The 23,407-nt window shown below is 39.8% G+C and overlaps 1 protein-coding gene across 2 annotated transcripts in view; it reads right to left on the reverse strand.

Moving 5' to 3' along the window:
- The window catches only part of COL4A2 (collagen type IV alpha 2 chain), a 145,527-nt gene that overhangs the window by 40,445 nt on the left and 81,675 nt on the right, over positions 1-23,407 (reverse strand). For both annotated transcript variants that reach the window (XM_032100568.1, XM_032100566.1), the window contains exons 5-14: positions 9,352-9,486; positions 9,225-9,269; positions 6,985-7,101; positions 6,182-6,253; positions 4,587-4,622; positions 4,431-4,493; positions 2,864-2,899; positions 2,167-2,208; positions 1,564-1,638; positions 368-412 (exon numbers count right to left, since the gene is read on the reverse strand). In XM_032100568.1, coding sequence (XP_031956459.1) covers positions 368-412; positions 1,564-1,638; positions 2,167-2,208; positions 2,864-2,899; positions 4,431-4,493; positions 4,587-4,622; positions 6,182-6,253; positions 6,985-7,101; positions 9,225-9,269; positions 9,352-9,486 — 666 coding nt within the window. The remainder of the gene's footprint in view (positions 1-367; positions 413-1,563; positions 1,639-2,166; positions 2,209-2,863; positions 2,900-4,430; positions 4,494-4,586; positions 4,623-6,181; positions 6,254-6,984; positions 7,102-9,224; positions 9,270-9,351; positions 9,487-23,407) is intronic.

The following is a 23,407-nucleotide window of genomic DNA, read 5'->3' on the forward strand; positions in this document are numbered from 1 at the left end:
CTGTATGTGCTGGAGAGTAGACTAAAAATGAGAAAAAATATTTCATATATTCTTATTTAATGAAATATAGTGAAATTTTAAAACATAGATCAGAAGAATAAGTAAAGAGATTTATTAATAGTTAAAACTAAAATTAAAAATGTGTGAGGGAAGATCTTATTTCAGTAAAACAGTAAGAGAACAACTGATTGTGCTGTGGAGTTATTACACATCAAGTTGTTCAGTTTTTCTGAAGCATTAGAACTGGTGTCTCTGCTTAGAACACATCTATACTGCTCTCTATCTATATTCCATCACATCAGTGAACAGTGCACAAGTATTAACTCCAATATTATTATTTGTCTTTGTTCTTCTCCACATGACTTACTGGAATTCCAGCTTCCCCTCTTGGCCCAGGGTCTCCTCTTTCACCCTAACAATAAAGAGAAAGTATTCAGATAGGTTTGGCATTCCCATTTACATTTCAGTAACTTTTATACAACACAAAATGACTGATCAAGAGAAAAAACATTACTCTTGTGCTGTTCTTTATTCATACACTTCTCATATGAGATGCATGCTTTCATAAGAAGTTTTTGAAGTTGGTTTTTAGAAAAATATTTGATAATTTTTCTGGAAAGGTCTCTAGGAATGTGAATGCCCAGCTCTTTCCAGGCTTGTTCATGAGATGTCTGGGTGGTGAGTGCCTAAGTAATGCCTATGAATAAATGCACATTCTTTCATTTTTACCTACTGATTATCTATGAATTATTTGATCAAGAGGTCCTGTTAAGGTAAGATGAATCATAGCCTAAAGTCCACTCACTATCTTGATGACATCTCCATTGAATATAACAGCTCTCCAGGTAAGTAGCTCACATGTGGGTGTCTCTGCTTAGTCATGGAAATCCCAGCATGTATGGGATATATTACTTAATGTATGTATTACTTAATGCAGACTGCAGAGCATTAAAGGTATTTTTAGATCTTCCAGTACTGTAGCAATTTGCTCATCTTATTGCAGAAATTGTATGAGCCACATAAACTTTCTAACTTCAGATACGGGATGAAAAATTACTGGTCTGGAGGTTGGTGTCTGATACAGAATATACACATACAGGGTATGACTGCCTCTGCTCCCAGCAAGAAGCAGCAGATGAGAACAAACTGCATCTCGCTGTTGGGGATTTCACCAATACTTATGAATAAGGCTTAACTCTAAGTATATAAATATCTGCATCACATAGATAAGCTATAAAAACAAACACAGTAATGGTTTCTCAGCAGGCATTTCTGTTTGTAAAATGAGATGTGAGTGATGGCCAGTAGTTGCATGCTTAAACAAAAAGAACAAGTTTGCCAAAGGCACCTTTAAACCTGAGAAATACTTTCTGAATTACTTTAGCCACTATAGTTTCCATAAATACTTTATGATTGAAGTTTGTGAAAGCAGCAGATTTCTCTTTTGATATATTGAAGTCTCCTAAGTTCTATATGTTAAAACATGTTTGTACAATATTTTAGTTTTGGTACTGCAGAGCTCTTTGTTCCTTGTTTACTTTAGAAAAATACCCTCTTAGTTACCTTGTGTTTGTCAGGGGGGACACCCGTCAGTTCTCTTGTAGGAAGCCCAGGTGGACCTGGAGGACCTGGGGAGCCCTGCAGGAAAAATATGAAGGTACATTTACTAACAACTATAATAGCTGGTCAAGCAGTTGATCAGCACAGGGTCTAGGACACTGCAATGAAAGGAGCAGTACAGATTTGTGCCTGCTGGGAGTATGGTCCTAAACCATATAACAACTATACCAAATTAGTTGATGGCAAGATAAATTAATTTTGTGCTGGGTTAACATATAGCAATACTTGCTCTTGCTCTGTGTGTTTCCAGAATAACAGCAAAGATCATTGCATTATATAAAGTGGCCTGGCTTTAGAGATTTCAGAAGTGTTACCTCTGTTTCAGTGTAAATGAGAGCACAGAGAGACCCAGACAAAGGGGTTAGTTCAGCTATGATGTTCCTCATAGAGATTATAATTACTTTCAGACCTATACTTCATTTTTCTCTTATAATTATATAATGCAGTTGCAAATGAAGAAAGTATTTAAAATAGGATCATTTATAAATAGCAGATAACATCAACCTGCCCTTTAGTAGTGATATTAATTAATTAGTTTTCCGTTACCTGTTCACCTTTTTCTCCATAGAAGCCAAGGCCCCTGCTGCCCTGCAAAAACAATAGGTCAATATCTACCAAGTGTACAACTCTAATCTAATTAAAAATTCAAATTTAAACATGCTTAAAGGCCTTTTCAGGCTTACAAGTCTGTAGGACACCACTGAAGAACAGCAATCAAATAATAGTCTAGGTTTACCTTGAAGTATTTTTATAGACTTAGAAGTATTTTTATAGACCTAAACTTTTAGAAAGACAACACTATTTAAAATCTCATGCTACCAGTGCTTTTTTGAGTCATCCATTGAGTAATGTCATGAAAAGATTAAGCATTTCCTTTACAATGTTTTTAATAGCCTTGAATGCTAAATAAAAACACCTAAATGGGCTGGAACAATGAGCTCGTATGTTTTTTCCATGGAGATAAAATTGAATATTGTGAAGACTGCAAGGATTCTCTGTTCATGGGAAGCTACTGTGACTACAGTAGCAAATTAAATCTGGCTCTAGAACTGGTTTAATCTTTTCAGGGTAGGCGATCCCAGTGTAAGATTAACTTCCCATGGTATGCAGCCAACACAGAAAGTCTTGTGCTACACAGTCTTTCGTGCAGCCCATGGTTCTTTCTTTTACCGCCTTCAAGTAGGTTTTGGATAAACCTCAGCAACGCAAAATCAACATTAACAACTCTGACACAAAGACTTACTTGTGGTCCTTGGGGCCCTGGGGGTCCTGGTGGTCCCTGAGGAAGCACAATAGGGGACAGCAAGTTACTCGTTGCTTTCTAACCGATGCATGCAGGAGGTTAGTTCCTTTCTGTCTGAAACCTAAGTTTATACTTAGTAGGCAGTGTATTCCTCAGCATCTCATGTGCTATTCTTACTATATTAGCTGTATTGACTGTTCTGAAAAATACCTTCCTAAATCACATCATAATCCTTCTGAACATAATGGCAGTTACCCAGCCTAGATCTAGTGAAAACCCATTTTTCAACTAATAAGAACTTGTGTTTTGGATTCTGACTAAGTAACATTTTAAGCTCATACCTGAAGTTAAGCACATCTTCAAGTGCTTCACTGGGCTGCAGTCTTGGTACTGTATTGGTGTGTAAGGGGGTTGAACTACCACAGGCCTCTCAGACCTGTGAAATGCTCCCAGGTCTCTCTCACAGGTGAGTCACAGCTTCAGAGGCAGTAAATAAAGTTGGATGTATTTTGCTCAAGAGATGTTGCCGATATGGTAACCAGAGGGATGTAATTGTGGGGCTCAGAAAACGTATGGTTCATAGCACTCCTAACATCCAAGAAAGAGCTCTGGGAATATGAGTCATTGCAGGCTGGGCTCCTGTGTGAAGCTCGTGAACTTCTGTGGGTTTGCTCTAAAGCAAGAGTAAATAAAGGACTGTTTTCCCTTCAGGAGAACCAGTGGAGGAAGAAAAGGTGAAGTATGTTCCAGGTGATGAAACAGGCCAGTGCAGAAAATTAACTTTGAACAGCTTAGCATGCTATGGATTTAGGGCTTTTTTTGTTTAGTTTGATTTTTTTTTGGGGGGGTAGGGAGTGGGTGGGGGATGTCCCTTAAAACAGCTATGGGGGCTGTATGTGAAAAGCCCTGAATTAATTTCTCCCCCTCAGATCAGGAATGCAAAGCAGGTCCAAAGTGAATTCTGACAAAACGAAGAAAAGAAAATGCTACAAAGTTGCATTACAGGAAAATAAAAAAAGCTTTAAGAAAATGAAATATATTGAATTTGAATATCTGCTTCTCACCAGCAAAACTATTAACCATGGAAATAAGAAATATATAAAATGGTATCTGGAGAGAACACAATATTCTCAAAGAACTATACTGCAACAGTTGTCAACATCAATGCTGTAAATGATGATTTTGGAAAAAAATTACTGAAAAGTAGTTCAAGAATAAGATTGCATTCTAAATACTATTCAATCTCCTGTGGGAAGTGTGGAGAGCTAACATACATATCCTTTATGAGCAGAAAAGATAACATATTCAAATCATGATATTTCCGATGTAGGGAGATGTTCCAAGGAGGTTAAAAAAATACAACCTAAATCAAAAGCCTTTGACAGCACAGGGCAAAAAAACCTATACCTCTTTCTGCAACATTCATCCCTCAGTGTCTCACAGTGCTTTTTAAAAGGTTTTATGTGCATTGACACCTTCTTGTAACCCTAGGTTACAATCCAACATAATGGAACATAATTCTTCTGTTTGGTTAATTTTCTAGAGAACATAATTTAAATGTACTTACTGGTCTTCCTTGCTGTCCTCTTGGACCAACAGGTCCTTGAATACCCAGCGTACCTGGAGGTCCCTTTAAATAAAAAAGCCCACCAACTATCAATTAATGTTGTTCTGATATTAGTTACCGTTGACATTTCATCACATCCACTGTAACACTACTTACTGGAAAACCAATGAACCCTGAATCCCCAGGATCTCCCTAAAAAAAAAACAAACAACAAACAACAAGAAGTAAAAAATGCAATAACTTCTATATACAAAATTGAATAAAATATTTTTATCACTCATTGATTTTTTTCTCATTCAAACAACTAATTATAGCATATGATGCTACTCGAACCCTTCCATACAGACGCATTCCAAAGAGATGCTGAGATAACTGAATTTGGGCCACACAGATCTCATGCTTTCTATATATGGTGTAGTTGCATGCAATAGAGTAGCAGAGTACAAAGTTGGCTAGTGAAGTTAGGGACCCAAACTACAAGGCTGAATGATACAACAGACCACACTGAATTTTTTTGTTGAAAAATCCTATCTAACCAGTGGCTTAATTAGGACTATAACCTTAGCTGAAATGCCCAAGCTCATTTTGTGAGTTGCATGGGAATTACTGAGTCATTTTGATTCTCTTCTGAGTCACTAAAAGCATTTGGAACATACTGTTTTCAGTGACCACATATTTTAACTTCAGTACATGCTGAAATGTTTTTGGAAATTAGATCCAAAAATGTTCTAGCCCAAAGACGTTTCAACACACATAAATAATGTGTTATTCAGTCCAAACACCTTCAATCACTTTGAGTAGCATCTTAACTACCTAGTTAATTTGAGTTTAGTTAACAGAATAATTTGTGGAACCAAATACTTTCTGAAATGAATACAGGTGTCACTATCCATCCTTGGCCAAAATGTAGTTGAGCATTTCTTAAACATTACTTAATCATTCCTTAATCATTCCTGATTGCTAACAAGTGCAGATCTGAAGATTTTCTAAAAGGAAAAGAGAATTCCATTAAAAAATACAGGCAACTTACAAATATGTCAAGAGAAATACCTATTTTGGCACGTACTACTGACACAAAACACACATAAACAATGTCAGCAGATCCCTTCTGTGCTGAGTATAGCTCAGCTGTAGCTTTTATATCAGCCACAATTTATACTCTGCATATGTAATCTTATCTCCTTCTCATACCTTCAAATTATGCAAGATTATATATGTATATGAGAAAAAGCTGCAAGTGATTACAAAATAAGTTTTAAGGATTAGACACAGTAAAAGCACCCACTGGAATACTTGAGGTTCACTAAATAAATAAATAAATAAAATATTGAAGGATATTTTACCCTAAGTCAGTCAAACACTTGCATGAAGATTTTACAGAAAAGGTGCTAATAGTAACCAGAATCACTAAATGGACAAAACTATGGCAAAGGAAGGATTTTGCCATGCATGATACAAAGGTAGTCATTGAATAAAGAGGGGAATACTTGACCTACATCATCTACAGTGCCTTTGCAATCCACCTACAGGCTGACTTTCCCTGGAAATAACTGAATGGAGATTTTTTTCCCTTGGATATCAGATAAACTTTGCTGCAACCAGAGAAAGCAGAATCTGCCTTTCAAAGCCTACACAAAATCAAAGTGGGCCTCTTGGGATGTGTCCATCAGGGTATAAGAAAAATGTACTCTCCATCATGTGTGTGAAAAACTGTACTGGGCAAGAATAACTGCTGAGAGTTACAGACGTACCCTGTATCGGCTGAAGATCTCCGGTGCTAATATGTACGGCTCCCCCTTCTGGCCCTTGGGCCCTTGGACTCCCTGGAGGTGACCAGAAAAACCAAAACACACCCTAAGTTTCATATAATATATGTTAACTTGTAAACAGCTAAGAGTGAAATGAAAAATATTTGTTGGTGTTTTCATAAATATACATAAACATACTGCAGTTTAGAGGCAGAGACTATGCCTAGCTTTGGAAATTTATGGTTTAGAAAAAAAGATGTAAACCCTCACAGTACATAAAAGAATGAATTTCTCAATCTGTGGGAGAAACACCCCATTACCTGGGAGTGGTATTATGGGGAACCATGTCCTAGCTAGAACTGATGCTGCACTTCCCAGGGCTGACCTGTCCCCTGGTAAATCCAGGAGCCCCACCGCTCACCTCAGCATGATCCTGTGTATCTCATCATGAAAAGCCAATACTTTGGCCATGGGGCAAGAAAGGAAAAGTTACTTTCATCAGCAGCTGTGAGTTTAATATTGTTTTATTGCTGTTGATTAAAGCTGTACAGGTTTTTCTACAGTAATCTCTCTGCCAAGACCTGTATGAGAGGTATAGCTCTGAGCAGACCTTCTGGCCCTGGCTGCAATTCAATGACTAAACACAGCGCAGTGTGTCCATGCTGAGTCTGCACAAATGCTCTGCTGGGCCAAAAAGCCCCACATTCCCTTCATTAAGATATGTCCCATTAACTTCCAACCCACATGTGAACGAAACTCACTCCAGCAATGTTCTTAGCTTCACGTACTCACTGCCAGCTACTTACAATGCTACCAGGGAAACCAGAGCGTCCGGGAGTTCCTGAGTCACCAGGGTCACCTGTTGTCCCATTACAGCCATCATGACCTGGTTTCCCCCTTGGTCCTGGCTGCCCTGGATGACCCTGTTGAGGAAAAAAATAAGTGTTTATCTATCCATCTGTTTCTAGTTTTCCTTTTCCTCTAGTCACGAAGTATTTAGACATTCTCACATTAAGCCCAAGGCTTGGATCCATGGGAAACTAGGATTTTCAAAGACAGAAACAGACAGTGCCTTTTTTTAATATAGCTGCAGCTTGAACCAGATGCCCCAGACAGCATGAAAAAACGAGTAGTGAAGGACCTTTCAGAAAGGGTAAGAAAGCTATGTTCAATGCAGGCTCTGTTATGCAGAGAACTAAGCCAGATGAGGCTGCTGTGAGGGATCCACCAGGAACTGGGATTGTTAAGCATTTCAGTTCTTCACACTGGAAGAGTGGCAAGAACGGCTCCTCACTGACTTTGAACAGCTTCCAAGCCAGGAAAAAAGTCAAAGATGCTGTTGGAGCTAGATTGAGTGTCATGATGAGGCTGTGAATATGGAAGAAAACAGCACGGCTCAAAGTTAGGGAGCTGGGGGCACTCCAAGACCTTGACACACAGCCTCTGAAAAGCTACTCTTGTCTCAAACTGGATTTTCACTGCTGTTCCCAGATCACCTTAATTGCTGTTGCTTCTGGTTTGCACTGAGGCTGATGAGAAGCAAATCTTCCCTTGAGCAGCTCTTTCTTCCAGCAGGCTCAGTTACAAAACCCAGAAACTAACATAAAACATTTGTCCCTTCTTTATCTATAGCAAGAGTTTTCTCTTTGCTTTTGCTCCATTGCTTAGAAAAAACAGAAGAATGTCCATGTCCTTACTCAGCTTCACCAAATACTGGCACTCCTCATCCCAGAAGAGATTCAGTCTTGTCACCCTTCTCTCTTGGCTCCCAGCCCCACATCCTAGCACCGTGCCATTGTGGTTTGTTCAGGTATCTATCAACCTGCCTTCCCATGGTCAGTGTTAAGACTTGGCCTGAAAAAACTGGTTGGGAAATGTAAGGGTGCTTGAAGGGCAGGGGAGCTTGAAGAGAGGACACAATGAAAATGCAAGTTCAAGTACTGTCTGAAGGTATTTATCCCTCACAAGGCAATGTGCAGAGGCCAGGGAGGCAGGGCTGAAAAAGAATACATGCCCAGGTAAGAGAAGCAGTCCAGCTATAGCAACACCAGGCTTCACAGGGGAGCAATTTACTCAGCTTCCCACGATGTTACAGTGCTTAGAAAGAAACTCAGCATGATGCAGTGAGATTAACAAGATCCTTGGCTCAGGAGTGTTAATAGAAATGGCAAATATGGTTTTCTTTTTTTCCTTTAAGAGTGAGAAAGAGGGAGACAAGGAAGATTGTGAGAGAGAAATCCCTGAAACTTGATAGGAAGCTCTTCTAGAAACAAAAGAGGGTAAAAGCAGAGTGGATGTGGATGCGTGGGCTGCAAAGCAGGGCCCTGGTGTCAGGGAGCACTACAAAGGAAACCCAAGCCTGGGAACTCTGTCCAGGGATTCCAGTGACTCAGATTTCTTTGTTATTTTATGACACAAGATGTAAAGAAGTGTAGGCTGGGAAAATACTGTGCTGTGAACTTTACCCGGTTTTCCTCTTTGAGTGTTTCAGTTTCATGGACCTGGTCAATTTGTTCAAAGTTTTACACTGTTTAGTGCTCAAGAAGTTTTTAATGACAATCTCAAGCATGCCATATGCTCTATAAAGCAAATTAACCATAGTTAGTATTCTTAAAATCACTGGTCTTTATACACACTTTCCAAATCAGAAAAAAATAGGAATGACCCACTCGTGTCCTTCGTTCACAAGCTTAAGAGTTGTGAAGCACTTATGTCACAGGTCTTTCCTACAAAAGAACATAGCTGGGTAACCTCCAGAGACACAGGAAATGTCTATCCTTTTCTGCCCCTTTTACAAGGGGATTTCTCCGTAGGACAAAGCAAATGGACCTTAATTACCTGAGGGAATGAGATGGAGCACAGATTCTGCTCTTTTGTTGTGTATCTGTAGTTCCACTCACTTCAGCAAATGGCCTTAGCTGAAGAGTGTGTACGTGGCTGATGTAGAATTTAAGCCAGACATTTTAATTAAATTACAAAGGCTTTAAGCTAGCCTGCAATATTTGCAGTTGGTGATTTCTTAAAGATGAAGTAACCTGCTACTTACAGGAATGCCATCTGCCCCGGGGAATCCAGTGACTCCTCTTTGTCCCTAGAGTGAAACAGCACAATTAAAATGATGTTCTGCCCAGCATTTTGCTTATTAGCTAAAGCATTTGATATTCAAAAGTTACCACTTCTCCTTTGGGTCCAGTTATTCCCGGGTATCCTCTTTCACCTTTGTGGCCTTTGGGACCTTGCACTCCTGGGATCCCCATCAATCCTGGTGGTCCAGTGAATCCCTGTGATCCAAGAAGTCCTGGCTGGCCCTGATAAAAACAAGAAAACAGCATTTACATAGGAACAGTTTTGATGCATGAAGCTGGGTAAGTTATCACTGCTGCAATGGAGTCAATCTCTCCAACAAAAAATAAACACAGAATTTCTTTCCTTCCCAGTAGGCCAAGCTCTTTGATAAAAATCATCTGGAAACACCACACAGAGAAACTCCAGCAGCAGTGACTACATTGCACATGTGGTCACAAAATTAACACATTGGTATTAGCATTCAAATCAATATTCACTACTTCAGTATTTATGGCCACTCTACAAAAAAAATGTTTTCTTTGGAAGGAGGTTTCTCAAGAGTGATTCTCCTACAATACAACGTATGATGCTCCAAACAAGTAAAATATGCTTAACTGTGAAATTTGTTTATTGGCCGTATTTATTACAAGTGGAGTCTGATATTTAACGGCAGGAATTTCTGCCCCTTTAGTGATGATATTTCTATTCAGCAATGGAGCCTGAAAATGATTGGACATGCATGGATCCTCACAGGTTGAAGAGTTGCACACAGGGCTCCCCAGTCATTCTCCCTTCCAGTGCTGGTTCGGCTCTTCAGGCCACTTCAACCATTGTTCAAAAATAATCCCTGTTGGCTGCCAGCATCCCAAGGCTCAAAAGGGGAAAAAACAAATTTGAAACGACACAATGGTGGTTTAAGTAATGGATTGTGACAGTATGTCTGAGATCTGTGAACTGAAGTATTTGAATATCATTCCAGATGTAGCGTCACTGAAGGCACATATGTTTTACATGTACTCACTGCACTAATGACATTAATACTAAATTGCTGCAATCTTTTCTGGAGAAATATGCTTTAAATGGGGCAAAGCACCATTTATCAAAACATTCAAATTAAAAGTCAAATCTAATGAAAGTTGTTTTTAAAATGCAATTAGATTTTCTTCACAGACCAGGCTGCAACAGCATCAGTATCTCACAAAAGAAGAACTAAAGCAAACCATGAACAAACACATACATATTTATACAAAAAAGCTGATAAAAAAATACTACCTTGTTTTAGTATAAAATACTTACAGTCTTGCCCATGCCTTCAAAGAAAGAGCTAGAAGATGAATGTAATTCCTGTTCAAGAATACAACTTCTTTAATGCCATTGAGGTGGAAAGAGGGCAGTGTGGGTACTTGAAAAAATGAACCTGAAGATATCCTAATTTCTTTGGACCGGGAAGTTGTAGCAGAGATGCTGAGCAATGCCTTACTGATATTAGGCAAATTTATTTTAGTCTCATAGTCTCATTTGTGATATACTTTAAAAACTTCATAGTCAACAACTATCTAAAATAAAAATTTATCTGTGCTATAGCTGTCTTCATACCACATACCCCAAAACAACACTATGACTGAAACACAGCTTACTTGTAGCTTTAACAACACATCAATTTTCCACACTGCTTTCACGTAAAATGGTTGTCAAAACACTTGGGGTAGGTTTTGTATTTTAAATCTTATTGTATGATATCATATTGAGAAGCTGACACAGCCAAACCAAGTACAGAACTCAGTACAAGTCTTTTTTTTTGGAAGAAGACTAGGAATGAGCCAATATGAAGGCTGAATTACATGGAGTTCCTTGGGACAAGCCACCAGGATGGATCTCGTACAGTATGGCTCTTTTGCTCTACTGTTGTGATTGATTTGACAAGACTGATGGTTCAGGAGCACTGCCAAAGGATGCCATGAATTTAAGTGTTTGAGCTGCCAGTGTGAAAGAGAATTCCCTCTGCTTACAACCAAACCTGACTTTATATAGCATCCCTACTTTTAAACCAAATCTGCTCATGTGGGTTATTAGGTGCTAGGAGGCCAATGTCTTTTCAGATTAACAAACTGAGAAGGAACAAAGATTACGTGAATACATCTAAAACATAAAAGAACTCACATTGGTAGGAGGCATATGCATCTGAACAAGCAGCTGCTCATTTCCTTATGCCCAGGCACAGCTAGCTACTACAGATGCATCTACCTCCACAGCACTAGTTTTTAGTTTTCTTAGAACACAGTGAATCTCCAAAAGTTACTCTGTGGAGGTGCAGATCACAGTAGACATATTTTCCAAGTTGCCTGACTCAAGTGGAAAGATGCTGATTAAAAGCACTAGAATAATGACTTAAATCTGAACCAGAATTTTTCAGTATGAGTCCCAAGATCAGGAAAAAGAAGTTCTTTCTTATGTCACATTTTCTCCACTTTTCTTACCTACTATGGCTCAAAATTTAAGTATATAGGAATTGACAGAATACATATGAGCATGCCCCATGAAATTGCCTTTTTAGGGAAATAGAAATTTCCTTCATTAAAAAAATGGAGTCTGTGATCATTTTGTTTGTTTGGGTTCTTTTGATAGAGCAGTATAAATTCCTATGCAAATATCAATCAAAAATATTTCAATTTTACTATAAAGCCTTAAAACCTCATTAAATGCTTAAGGTAGTTTGTTTTTCCTCATGCACCCAAAGCTAGAAAGGAACCTTCAAAAGGGTTCAAAAAGGATGGAAACATGTCCCATACATTTGCAAAGAATACAGAAAAACTATTCAAATTCATTTGTAGAGATTTGAGTTGGCTCCAGTTGCATTTAATTTCTGAAAATGAACGTTTCAGTTGCTTCTGCAAAGGAAGGAATACATGGATTCTGTGCACTGAAAATGCCACTTCATTTCTGGAGTACCCGAAAGCCAAAATAAATCAAATTCCAAAGCCCACTCATCCTCCTGAGATAAGCAAACCATCTCGTTAGTGCCCCTCTACACCCCTTTAGTGGGCGGCTGTCTGGAGGCAGAACACGTGTAAAACTTTTCATTGCGGTTTCTGATAAAAGGCTGGTTATGTTCAGAATTGTCAAATCTGTGCCTGGCTTTCCATGGGGACCATGCAGAGCTGTACAGTTCAAAGGTGATATTCCATGGAACATGGTTACCTCTCTAATTCCTACATCAGATACCACTCTCCCACTTGCAGTCCCATTTTCCTATCTGGTGTGGAGGAAGAAATAAACAAGGAATGGAAAACAAGTAAGAGGGCTGGGCATCAGCACCCCTTCCCCATGCTTTCCTGATAATTATCTGGTCATTTGTTTGTTGAGGAATATGGGTTATTTAATATTATTTGCAATGAAGACAAGAGAATAGATCCTTATGGGACTAGTTTAACACAAGGCTAGAGTCAGAGCTAGGGAAATACTTAATACCATGACAATACTTGTGTAATTATTCAGCCAATTAGTACCTTGGCTTGTTAACTGAATTAACTTTGCTAACCTTTGTTAACTCAGACTTGTCAGCTTTAACTCTGCTTCCTTTATCTTAGGTCTTTTGTTGAACAAGTATGTCCCCTTTTCATTAGCAAGTGACCTAAGAACATTCTCTCTTTGGCAAAGGTCACTGGGGAGATTTAAGCAAAGACAATAAGTTTGAAAGGTTCAGTCAAATAACGCATGATTCAATTATTAGTCACAAATACCCCTGTGTGACACATGCCACACATGGTACTATGCCTGTGCTCCTGGAGGGTCGGAAATCCTAGAAAATTCTCCAAAGCTGTAAAATTGTGCCTGACTTAAAATTTCCAGGTCTTAAAAAAAACCCAAAAACCAAAAAAAACAAGCCTAGGGAAACATATCATCCTTGTCATATTTTAGAAAACTCATGAAGTACTTCCTCTTGAACACGCTCTGGCTCACAGCGCCCTTCCCATTTCACTAGGGTGAGCTGGACCTCTTCCCTAATCCAGAGCATGGCACTATTACCCCATACCACCCACCACAGGAGTTACAGGCCAGTGCTAAGAGGTTCACTGAAGTGTGTGTGGAATGCCACAGCCAGCACCTCTGAGAGAGCGCATAAAAAGAAAAGGAAAAAGTGGGCTGATGGAATATCTTGAAGACTAACAAGAAGTCCTTTTGTTGTTTTTCATACAAAACTTCCACAACTGTTTAGTCGAATTACAAAGCTCCCAATGTCAGGATGTGGGATATATACCTAGATAGGCAGTCCTTGCTTTGCTCTTCCTGCAACTTCAGCTGACTGGAAGAGGTCTCGCAAAACTCTTGTGGCCAGCCCAGATACTGTGAAAAAACTATTTACAGAGAGGAGCAAAGGTTGGAAATTAGAAAGCCTAGAGGAAATCTCCCTAGAAAATATTTGCCATGTTATATATACATTGTCACTTGTCCAGTGACATGCATGAAAGAAAATGCTGCCAAGGTTGTGACTGAATTTAATAACTCCATTTTGCAATTAAGTACTAGTGGACGTAAGAAGATCCTGATCAGACTTTTAAATTTGTACTTAATGTTCATGTTTTGCAGCTTGAACTTTAATTTTCAGTTCTTTTATGATCACTCAGATGAAAGAGGTATGTTGCAATACTTTCTTCCTTTTAATTTACTGTTAAATTTACAGTGTGGAAACAAAATTGACAGGGGAGGGTGTGCTAATTTTGAGAGCAACCAAATGTTTGGTGTGCTATACAAACAAAGATGCAATAAATGACAGTACCAAGGTTTTAAAATACAGAAATCATGAATTGCTGAGAAATCTACCTACCAGGGTGGAGATACAAAGATAGGAGAAAACTGTTGATTTGCAATAAAGGGGAGAATGAATCCAAGTTTCTACAGAGCTTCCCAGCCATTAAGCCCATTTCTCCATGTTTCATTACAGACAGCCATTTTGCAATTGCTTCTGGTACATGGAATGTGATGATTCAGTATTCCCCACACGAAAACCAGCCTTGTAGACCATCATTTCTTTTAACAGTGGACAAAAGGAAAGGAGGTTAATTTCCTGACATTTTGAAAAGGTCATTGGTGAAAGGACAAGTTCATTTCCTGAGGGAAGGGTGATCTGACCATGACAGACAAGCTGGAGCTGGGATTTTTTGTAAGAGCGCGTAGTCTGGAACAGTCCCTCTAAGAACAGATGGGGAAAGGACGTGACAGCAAGGACCTCAGTGCACTCCTACTCAGTGAGACCAGCAAGCGGAACAGAAAGCAACTCACCAGGGAATAAAATAATTTATAAGGAAAATGAGCAACTTTTGAGCTGATTGAAAGTGCTAAGCCAGGAAAAGTCATCCCCCCAGGCACACAAGAAAGAAACAGAAAAGTTTTTAAATATAATGCTGGCAAATGTGGAAAACTGGATGTAAATGTAGGGAATTTGTGATTCTTTCAGCTGATTTTAATGGATGTAGTGCACTAAAGTAATCACTGATCCCAAATAAAAAATGTATGATCTTAGTGCTCCAACCCCCCCCAAAGATATAAATTACAAGGAAGAACCTCAAGAACCCTGCTGTGGCACACAGAGTCAGACTAGGATGGGCATATCACCTGGCATTTCTGCTGGAGCATAAATCCAGGAGGTTATCTAGGAGTTTATGGATTAAACGTACTAGAGGGGAATACTAGGGGAAAGGTTTGGGGTTCAGCTCCATGAAGTGCACATTTTGTCAGAAATACTTCACCTATGGGGTTGCACCACTTTGGGCTGGGAGGCAGAGAAAAGCAGACCACATGGAGCACCTGCTGCCACCGCGTGGTTTGAGTCAGCAGCTGCTTCTGGCAGCACTGGGCCGCCCAGTATGGACAGACCCCCAGAGATCTCCAGACACGGATGAGTACAACATCTACCATGACACAGAAGAAACTGGAACATTTCTGTACCTTACATCATCATGTTGTACACTGATGATGTAGTTTGAATGGTTCCATCCACCTCAGCAACTCAAGAGTTTTGTTTAAGCAGGATTCAAACACTTTTGTAATTCCACTTAGGAAGAATAGATCAAAATGATGCATGGAAGGGTAGAAAATACAAATACACAGGGCATAACACAACCAATGCTAGCCACTGGAGAAAAAGATCATCTGAGAGAAAAAATCCTGAAGTTTGTGCAGTCTTGGTTGTTACTCATATTAGTATGTTACTTTATTTCTGTGTCTTCAGGACTGTAGTAATGACCACTTTCCAGAAGACAGATGCCTTGGAACAGTTTGCAGTGAGCATTCAGAAGCTCCTCACTAGATGGCACCAGCCATTGCTGCTGCATGCAGCCCCCACCACTGCAGGTGAAGGATTCCAGACCACGGTACAACCCTCAGGAAATCTGATAAGGAGTTTAGATAGGGTCAAACTGTCCTTGATTGAGGTCTAAGGCAACAAAAGCAGCAGGTTTCTGGCAAAATGTCTGTCAGTGAGATAGGTGGGAAAGTGCAAATGAAATGGGATGAAATGCATCATGCAACTGAGCAGCATGTCTGCCTGAAGCGAAGGTGTTCCATCATTCAACCTTTATTCTGTGTAGCAGAAAAACTTGGTCTTCAATGAGAAAAACTTATTATCTTACTTCTTCAATGGATATTTACACTTAGTGTCATAGGCCTGAAAAATCTCCAATTTATCTTCTGAATCTGTATTTTTAGTGTTGTCAGAGACTGAAACAATTCATGCCTCAAACATTGATATAAAGTTTTGCTCATTATAACAAAAACTGTATAAAGAAGCTAAAACCAAAGAAGCCTCCCTGAGGATACTTGACTGGGGCTTTGGACTGTAAGTTAAACCACTAAGATTAGATAAAGAGAAAACCCATTCTTTCATCATCTCAGGCCTAGGGAAAAACAAGCAAGGAGGAAGGAGAGGAATGCATCCACAAGAAAGCCAAATGCAGCAGAGATTCTTCCCTGGCTGACTTTGGGGTGGGGGACACCACAGCCACAGAAGCCAGGTTTGCACAGACTCCCCCCCCCGAAATGAGGCAGGAGGGGGAGGAGGTTTGGGGTGTAACCTCTGGTTAGAGGCAGTGAACACCCATCCTCCCTTACACAAACTGGCCCAACTGCAGAACCCCCAAGCCCACAGGCTGTGTCCATGGGACATTCATGTGAGAGGCAGCTGAGGGGGTGTCATAATCCATGAAAGACCCCCCGAAGTGCCCCCTTGAGTCATTCCTGAAGCCTTGCACCACAGGACTGCACAAACCTAGAGTCTGCTGTAAGAGACAATGGCAAACTCCCCCCATCCAGCCCCCCCAGGGAGGTGCCTGGGTTTTCCTACCTAGCCTAAGCTATAGTAACCCATCGAATTCTATGCCTTTTGGGGGGACCTTCACCACCAAGAGACCAGCTGGAGAGGATCAACAGAGCATTGCTGGGATCCACAGAGTGGTGATATTTTCCTTATTCTGTCCCTGTCACTCTCTTTCTGTCCTCCCCACCTATTTTCTTTCTTTCTATTTTTCTCTTTCTCTCTCTCATATTTACTATCAAATAAAACCCATACTATTGTCACTGGCATATGGTCTTGTTTGAACCTTAATTCAGGCAGAGGCATCTCTAAGAACTTTAATTACTGGATCTTGACAAGTGTAGGGTTGGCATTAACTTCTGCCACCACACTGATACCAAAAGGGGAGCCTTATTCTGATATTTCAGACATTTGGTAACAACATGGTTACCAGTGTACCATGGTACCAGGAAGAGATGGACTTCTGTTGTCTAATTAGAATATTGATAAGCAAATCAAACAAACATCTCTGTTGTGCCTTAAGCTGTGTGATATTCAATTCTTAAACACAGAGTAGCACTGAAAGAGTCAGCAGGCTTTAAATATAAAAGTACATAACTAATGGTGAGTTCTACTTTTTTTTTCTGTTTTGCTACTTTAGAGGAGGTTATTTAGCTGAGTTTCACATTCCAGCTCTTATTCTCAGAAAAGACTTTCCTTCTCATTTTTTAAAAAGCTTTTTTTATTTATATGAAAAGTAAACAAAAAAATTATAACGTTCGTTAAAAATAACTAAAAAATTAGGCTAGTTCAGCCTAGTGGCATGGTAAAAATCTGCTGTTCTTTTAAGTACATTGTCTGGACATACGACATTTTCTCTCAAGACAGTGGTGACCAAATGACATTAATTCCAGAGCAGTGATTCAGCTTGCAGAAGGGTGGATTTCTTTTTTTTTTCATTAAGGAAGGAATACACATTAAATCTTCATAAAAAAGGAACTATGAAAGCATTCTCTTTACCAGAAGCCACATCCCTTTTCTGTACTCAGTAATGAAATAATTTTGTACTGTTTTCTGTTCCCACGGTTTGATCTAATTTGTGATCTTCCAGAAAGCGGCTATGTCACCCAAGAAGATAAAACATGTGCAAAAGTAAATATATGCTGGAATGTAGGTCAAGAACTCAAAAGAACCAGTTAATAGTTTCTTCATGTCACAAAATACACAGGAGTAAATGTCAGAAATGCTTTCTGTGCTTTGCAGTGCTTCTGTAGCAAGAACAATAGTGGGACCACAGCAATGGTCTCTCAAAGAAAAGCATCAGAAAGGTCAAGTCTAGACAAAACCACACGAGGATTTCCATACTAACCTTCAAAAGGTTAATGCATAGAAAGGAGAAGATGGAGGTCGACAAGATGTGGGAAAGAAGCATTGGGCAGAGGCAAAGGGTAGTTTTGTTTGCTGACTCAGTAAGGGGATATCTCTGAAAGTACAAAGCAGAATCCCTGCTGAAGTATGGCTGCACAGACAAACTGGGAAATTCAGAATCAGAATTAAGACATATATTAGCAAATATATCTCTCCTGTGAGCATGATCTACTGAATTATGTAAGAAGACTTGGAATGACTTGAAAGGTACAGAATTTGTTTTAAAGTATTGTATTTATGAACAGATGTAGACATTTATCTACATACAGTGTAGTCATCAAAAGTTCCCATCAGGTGCAGGTGATATCTCATGGCATGATAGCCTAATGCAGATATTCAAACTAGGTAGAACAAATGCACCTGAATGTGCCCATTTTTCTTAAGTGTCTAGAAAAGGGGCCCAGGTCTCTAGCTCAAAAGTTGACCTCACATCATTGCTTTCTAAACTGTGCAAGAAGGCAATACCCCAAAAGATCAAGTCCTGAAATTGTGGATTTAGCAGTTAGAATAAAGACTGAAATAAACTGGATTGTGAAAATCATGCTGCATGAAAAAGGAGTGGGATATAAATGCAATAAATTTACTTAACTTGACAGGCAATATATAGCAGAACTGTTGCTACTGGTGGTACAAAACAGTAGGATTTTGTTGGGAGTGAGAAATATTTCAGCATAAAAGAGTAATCAGATGATAATGTTGAGTGCTCAAAAGCATATCCATTTATTCCATCTTGGCCTGAGTGGAAGTGCAGTTAACAGAGCTACTCACTTTATGTTGGTTAAACTGAGACTACCAAGCTAAGACAACTGTAAAATCAGAAAAAAACCTACTTCAGTGACATGTAAATCCTGCCCCTTTGACTTCCAGCTAAATTCTGTTTTTAAGAAAGAGGTAACTAAAGTTAAATTTGGAGATGTTACTTTGAGTGAACTTGAATGAACTTGAATGAGTTAATGATGTTTTACAGAACACTAAAATGACATTGATTTATACTTGTCAAATGTTCATTACTACGTAATTAACTGGAGAAGCTTAGTTTGATAGTCAACCAAAAATTTGCCAGAGAGGAAAATCACCTTGCCAAATATGCTCTTATAACCAGACAAATACCACACTGATGGGTGTGGACAAGGAGCAGGAGGAAGCAGGGAACTCCCAGTTACTCTGTGACATCTGCTGTATCATGCTCATGTAAAGGAGCAGTCTTTGGTCATGATGCCTATTAAATGTGTGATTAAGCATTTGGAGGACAGTGAATGCCTTATATGTTTTTAGCACAATGAGTATATTTATAGAACAAAATTCTGTTCATTCAACATGGGTTTTTGCAGGATTAAAAAGCCAAAAAATTTCCAGGGCACCATAGAATGCAGTGCAATCTTCCTACTCTGCTAGTATCTGCATCAAAAACAATTTTTTTTTATTCTTTCCATTCATTCCATTCATTTTATTACCATCATAATATTAAGATAACTGCTTTCTGGGACTTTTAAAAGGCCTACTTCACACATATTGCTAAAAATTTGGATAACACAGTCGGTTGGATAGCTGTAAGGTTGCTGCTTGGCTAACTGGGCTTCTCAAGGCAAGACAACAACCAGCACCTGCTTGAGTTAGAACATTCAGTCATAGACACAAGAGCCAATCTGCCAGCCCAATTGCTTTCAAATGGCTTTCAGTGGTGTGTGGGAGTGTTCTCAAGATCCTAAAATTCAGGAAGTTCAACACAGATGTTTTCTGTCAGTAGGCGTTGGAAGCACCAATAGTAACATCTGTTCACTTTTCATATTTGTGAGAACATTTTTTTTTCGGTCCAAAAACCATTCACTGTTGAAATTTCCAAATTGTGCAACTGGACAAAATGTTAAGCTCATTAGGCTCCATGAGTTTAAGAGTATGTGAAAATTAAAACCCCTGCAGGAGTTCAGCCTATCATATGCCAATTTTTCCATTCTGTGTTCTTCTGTTTAAACAAAAGCATAACTATTTTTGTGGTGGGAACAGCTATCAAAACTGATTTGATCATGAAAATAGAAGTTACTACTGGCTGTTTTAACCATAGAAAGAATTTAATTCTCTTACAGAGGCTGTGACTTTTTAGTAATTTGTGTATTGGGATACCCTCTCCACATGGGAGCGCAGAACACATGTTCTAGCAGCATGTACAAGGGACTTGGTACAGACCCTCACACTCTGGTCATGGGAATTTACAGCTTGGGACAGTCTCCGAGTTCCCAACAAGGCCAGATGATTGGCTCTGAACCACCAGGAAGGACAGGGGGCTTTAAGGCAGATGCGTGAAGCAATATGAAGAGTCATTGTTGATACAGAATCAGAGACATCTTTTTTTTCTCCTAACCCTTCTAGACAGATGTGTCTCAAGAGCAGTGGGGTGCTGTGATATCATCTGAATGGAGTTTGTACAGTTGTTTCCTCTCCATGATTTCCCAGCCTTGATGTATGAATGCAAATGCTCTAGAAATTTCAGTAACTGGGACCCTGTTGAAACCTGCTGTTGAGTCAGCTCACACTGAAGCCAAATCAACCCTTATGCCTTCCAGTGTATGTGGCTTGTTAACGTCACAAACGTTCTAACACAATCACTTTGATGGTCGTTAAGCTGGGCCTGCCTTCATGTTGGGTTTGGCTCCAGAATCAACCAATAGTCTAAATAATCTGTAATCTAGGAGAAGTCTTGCCATCTTCAGGCAGTAAACAGAAATACTCAAAATTAAACAGAAATACTCAAAATTATCAGCAGTTGTCTTTTATATCATACAATTATATTCCCTGCAGAGATGCACAAAACGTTTTTACAAGCTGGCAGTACTAGATCAAGCTGAATGATCATCTAGGGAAGCTAAATTATTTGGGGAAATTATTACGGCAATCAATTACTTGGAGAACTCTCTGTGATTCTGTGAAGCCTTTCTTTTTTTTTTTCCTTTGAATCATGAAGGAAATAAGTTCTGTATCATCTACCCGAAAAAAAATGAATGTAACTTGTGATAACACTCTTGGAGAGGATCAAGGGCGGAATATAAAATTGAACAGAAAGGTTCTCCAGATCCATCACAAAATATCTAGCTTTTCTGGTATACTCAGCTTGAGGCAGCACTAATGGGGGCCAAGAGTGCCCACACATCTTCTGCAGATTCCAAAATCTCATCGCTCTCAGGAAAGGATGTTCTGGAGAACATCAGCAGCAGACAGTTCCACAGCTGTTTAAGGAGAAAGACTATTTATCATTTCAAATGTTGATTTCAAAAGCTACTGGAATTTTTTTAACCATTTATTGTAGGCAGTATGGGCTATGGAGCTTCTTCAGCAGAGGACTGGGATAAGAATCAGAGCAAACCATTTTGTTTGATCATAAAATCACAGAATGGTTTGGACTGGAAGGGACCTTAAAAATCATCTAGTTCCAACCCTGCTACCAAGGGCAGGAATACCTTCTGCTACATCAGACTGCACAAAGCCCCATCCAACCTAACCTTGAAAAGTTCCAGAGATGGGGCATCTACCATCTCTCTGGGCAACGTGTTCCACTGCCTCACCACCTTCACAGTAAAGAATTTCATCCTAATATCTAATTTACACTTGCCCTCTTTCAGTTTAAAGCCAATACCACATGCCCTTGTGAAAAATCCCTCTCCAGCATTTTTGTAAGCATCCTTTAGATACTGGAAGGCTGCTAAAAGGTCTCCCCAGAGCCTCTTCCCCAGGCTTAACAGACCTAAGTCTCTGTTCTCATAGGAGAGGTGTTCTGGCCCTCTGATCATCTTTGTGGCCCTCCTCTGGACTTGCTCCAACAGGTCCATGTCCTTCTTATCTTGGGGGCCCCAGAGCTGGGCACAGCACTCCAGTGTGGATCTCACCAGAGCAGAATGCAGGGGGAGAATTACCTTCCTCAACCTGCTGGTCACATCACCTGTTTTTGATCCAGCCCAGCAAGTGTTGGCTTTGTGGACCGCAAGGATGCAGTGTTGGGTCATGTTGAGCTTCTTGTCCACCAACACCCCCAAGTCATTCTCCTCAGGGCTGCTCTCAATCTGATCATCCCCCAGCCTGTATTGATTGGGCTACTACGACCCAGATGCAGCACCTTGTACTTGGCTTTTTTTGGCTTCATGAGCTTTTCACACTGCATGTCATCCCTTCCCTCCAGCATGTTGACCACACCACACAGCTTGGTGTCATCAGCAAACTTGATGAGGGTGCACTCAGTCCCACTGTCCATGCAGCTGACAAAGATGTTGAACAGTGCCGATCCCAATACCAACCCCTGAGGAACATCACTCAGCACTGCTTTCCACTCGGATATCGAGACATTGACTGCAGCTCTGTGAGTGTGTCCATCCAGCCAATTCCTTATGGTCCACCTGTCAAATCCCTGTCTCTCCAGTTTGGAGACAAGGACCCTTTACTCCTTTTCATTCTGCAGATACTGAGGGAGTGAAGGCACTGCTAAATTTTTACGGCAAGTTGCTTTTACTTGAAGCACATGCCATTAGCTTGAGAGGTCTTGGAGAAAATTAAGGTTGCTCTCTAACTGGTAGCAAATGCAGGTAATGTGGAGGAAAACAGAAGCCTTCCAGACAGGGAGAAACAGTAGAGGGAGCCTATGTGTTCTATCAGAACATCAGAGAGACTGCTAAACAATTTGTCATAACTATTCATCTGGGTCCCATCACTGGGGAGTGGTTTTGGGCTTCAGCTTGAGGAAAGTATCCTCAGTATTTTAGATTCTGATTTTAGAGTGTCTCTAAGCTTTGTTAAATTAGTGCCTTCTTGGCTAAAACACAGTCTGCTTACAGGATTAGCTGTGTCAAAGGAATCACTGATGTGCAGTGATGTGCTGTCTTTGTGAACTTAAAATGTCCTTGCAGAGATGCTTCCATCAGTCTAATGGGAGAGGCTGCATTTATCAACAGGGAAATTGAATTGCTGGTGGTGAAAGGTCAGACTGGTGCAGTTTGTGGGTCAATCATGACCCCAAACTTCTGCTAGGATGCCTCTCTTGCTTTACCATGTCTGCTACAGGCAAGGATGAAAGGAAGCAGGAGATAAACGGGAAGCTTCTTCTCCTTTTGAGAACATTAATTAATGCTGGAACATCTGCCCTAGATTTAAAGGTCCTGGATCCTCCAGGTCCCTGAGAAGATCTCAACAACCACATGGAGCATCAGTTTTCTGTATTTTTGACAGAGACAGTAACAAATGCACTTCTATTTATGTGGTTATCTTTGAGTTTTTGACCTTGCTCTTCCCTTTATTCATGAAAAAATATTTCAACTTTAGTTTTCTTACTGTTTCTGCATCTGGGAGAACCTAAGGCTTTTATCTAGCTACTGAAAAGAGCCAATGTTAGCTCTCCTGTGCAAGTTAATGCCTATAACTTTTATTGCTTTTTTTTGTCAAGAGATAAAGAATATTTGCTATATGAA

Source organism: Corvus moneduloides, chromosome 2 (genome assembly GCF_009650955.1).
Source record: "Corvus moneduloides isolate bCorMon1 chromosome 2, bCorMon1.pri, whole genome shotgun sequence".
Classification (NCBI taxonomy): Eukaryota; Metazoa; Chordata; class Aves; order Passeriformes; family Corvidae; genus Corvus; species Corvus moneduloides.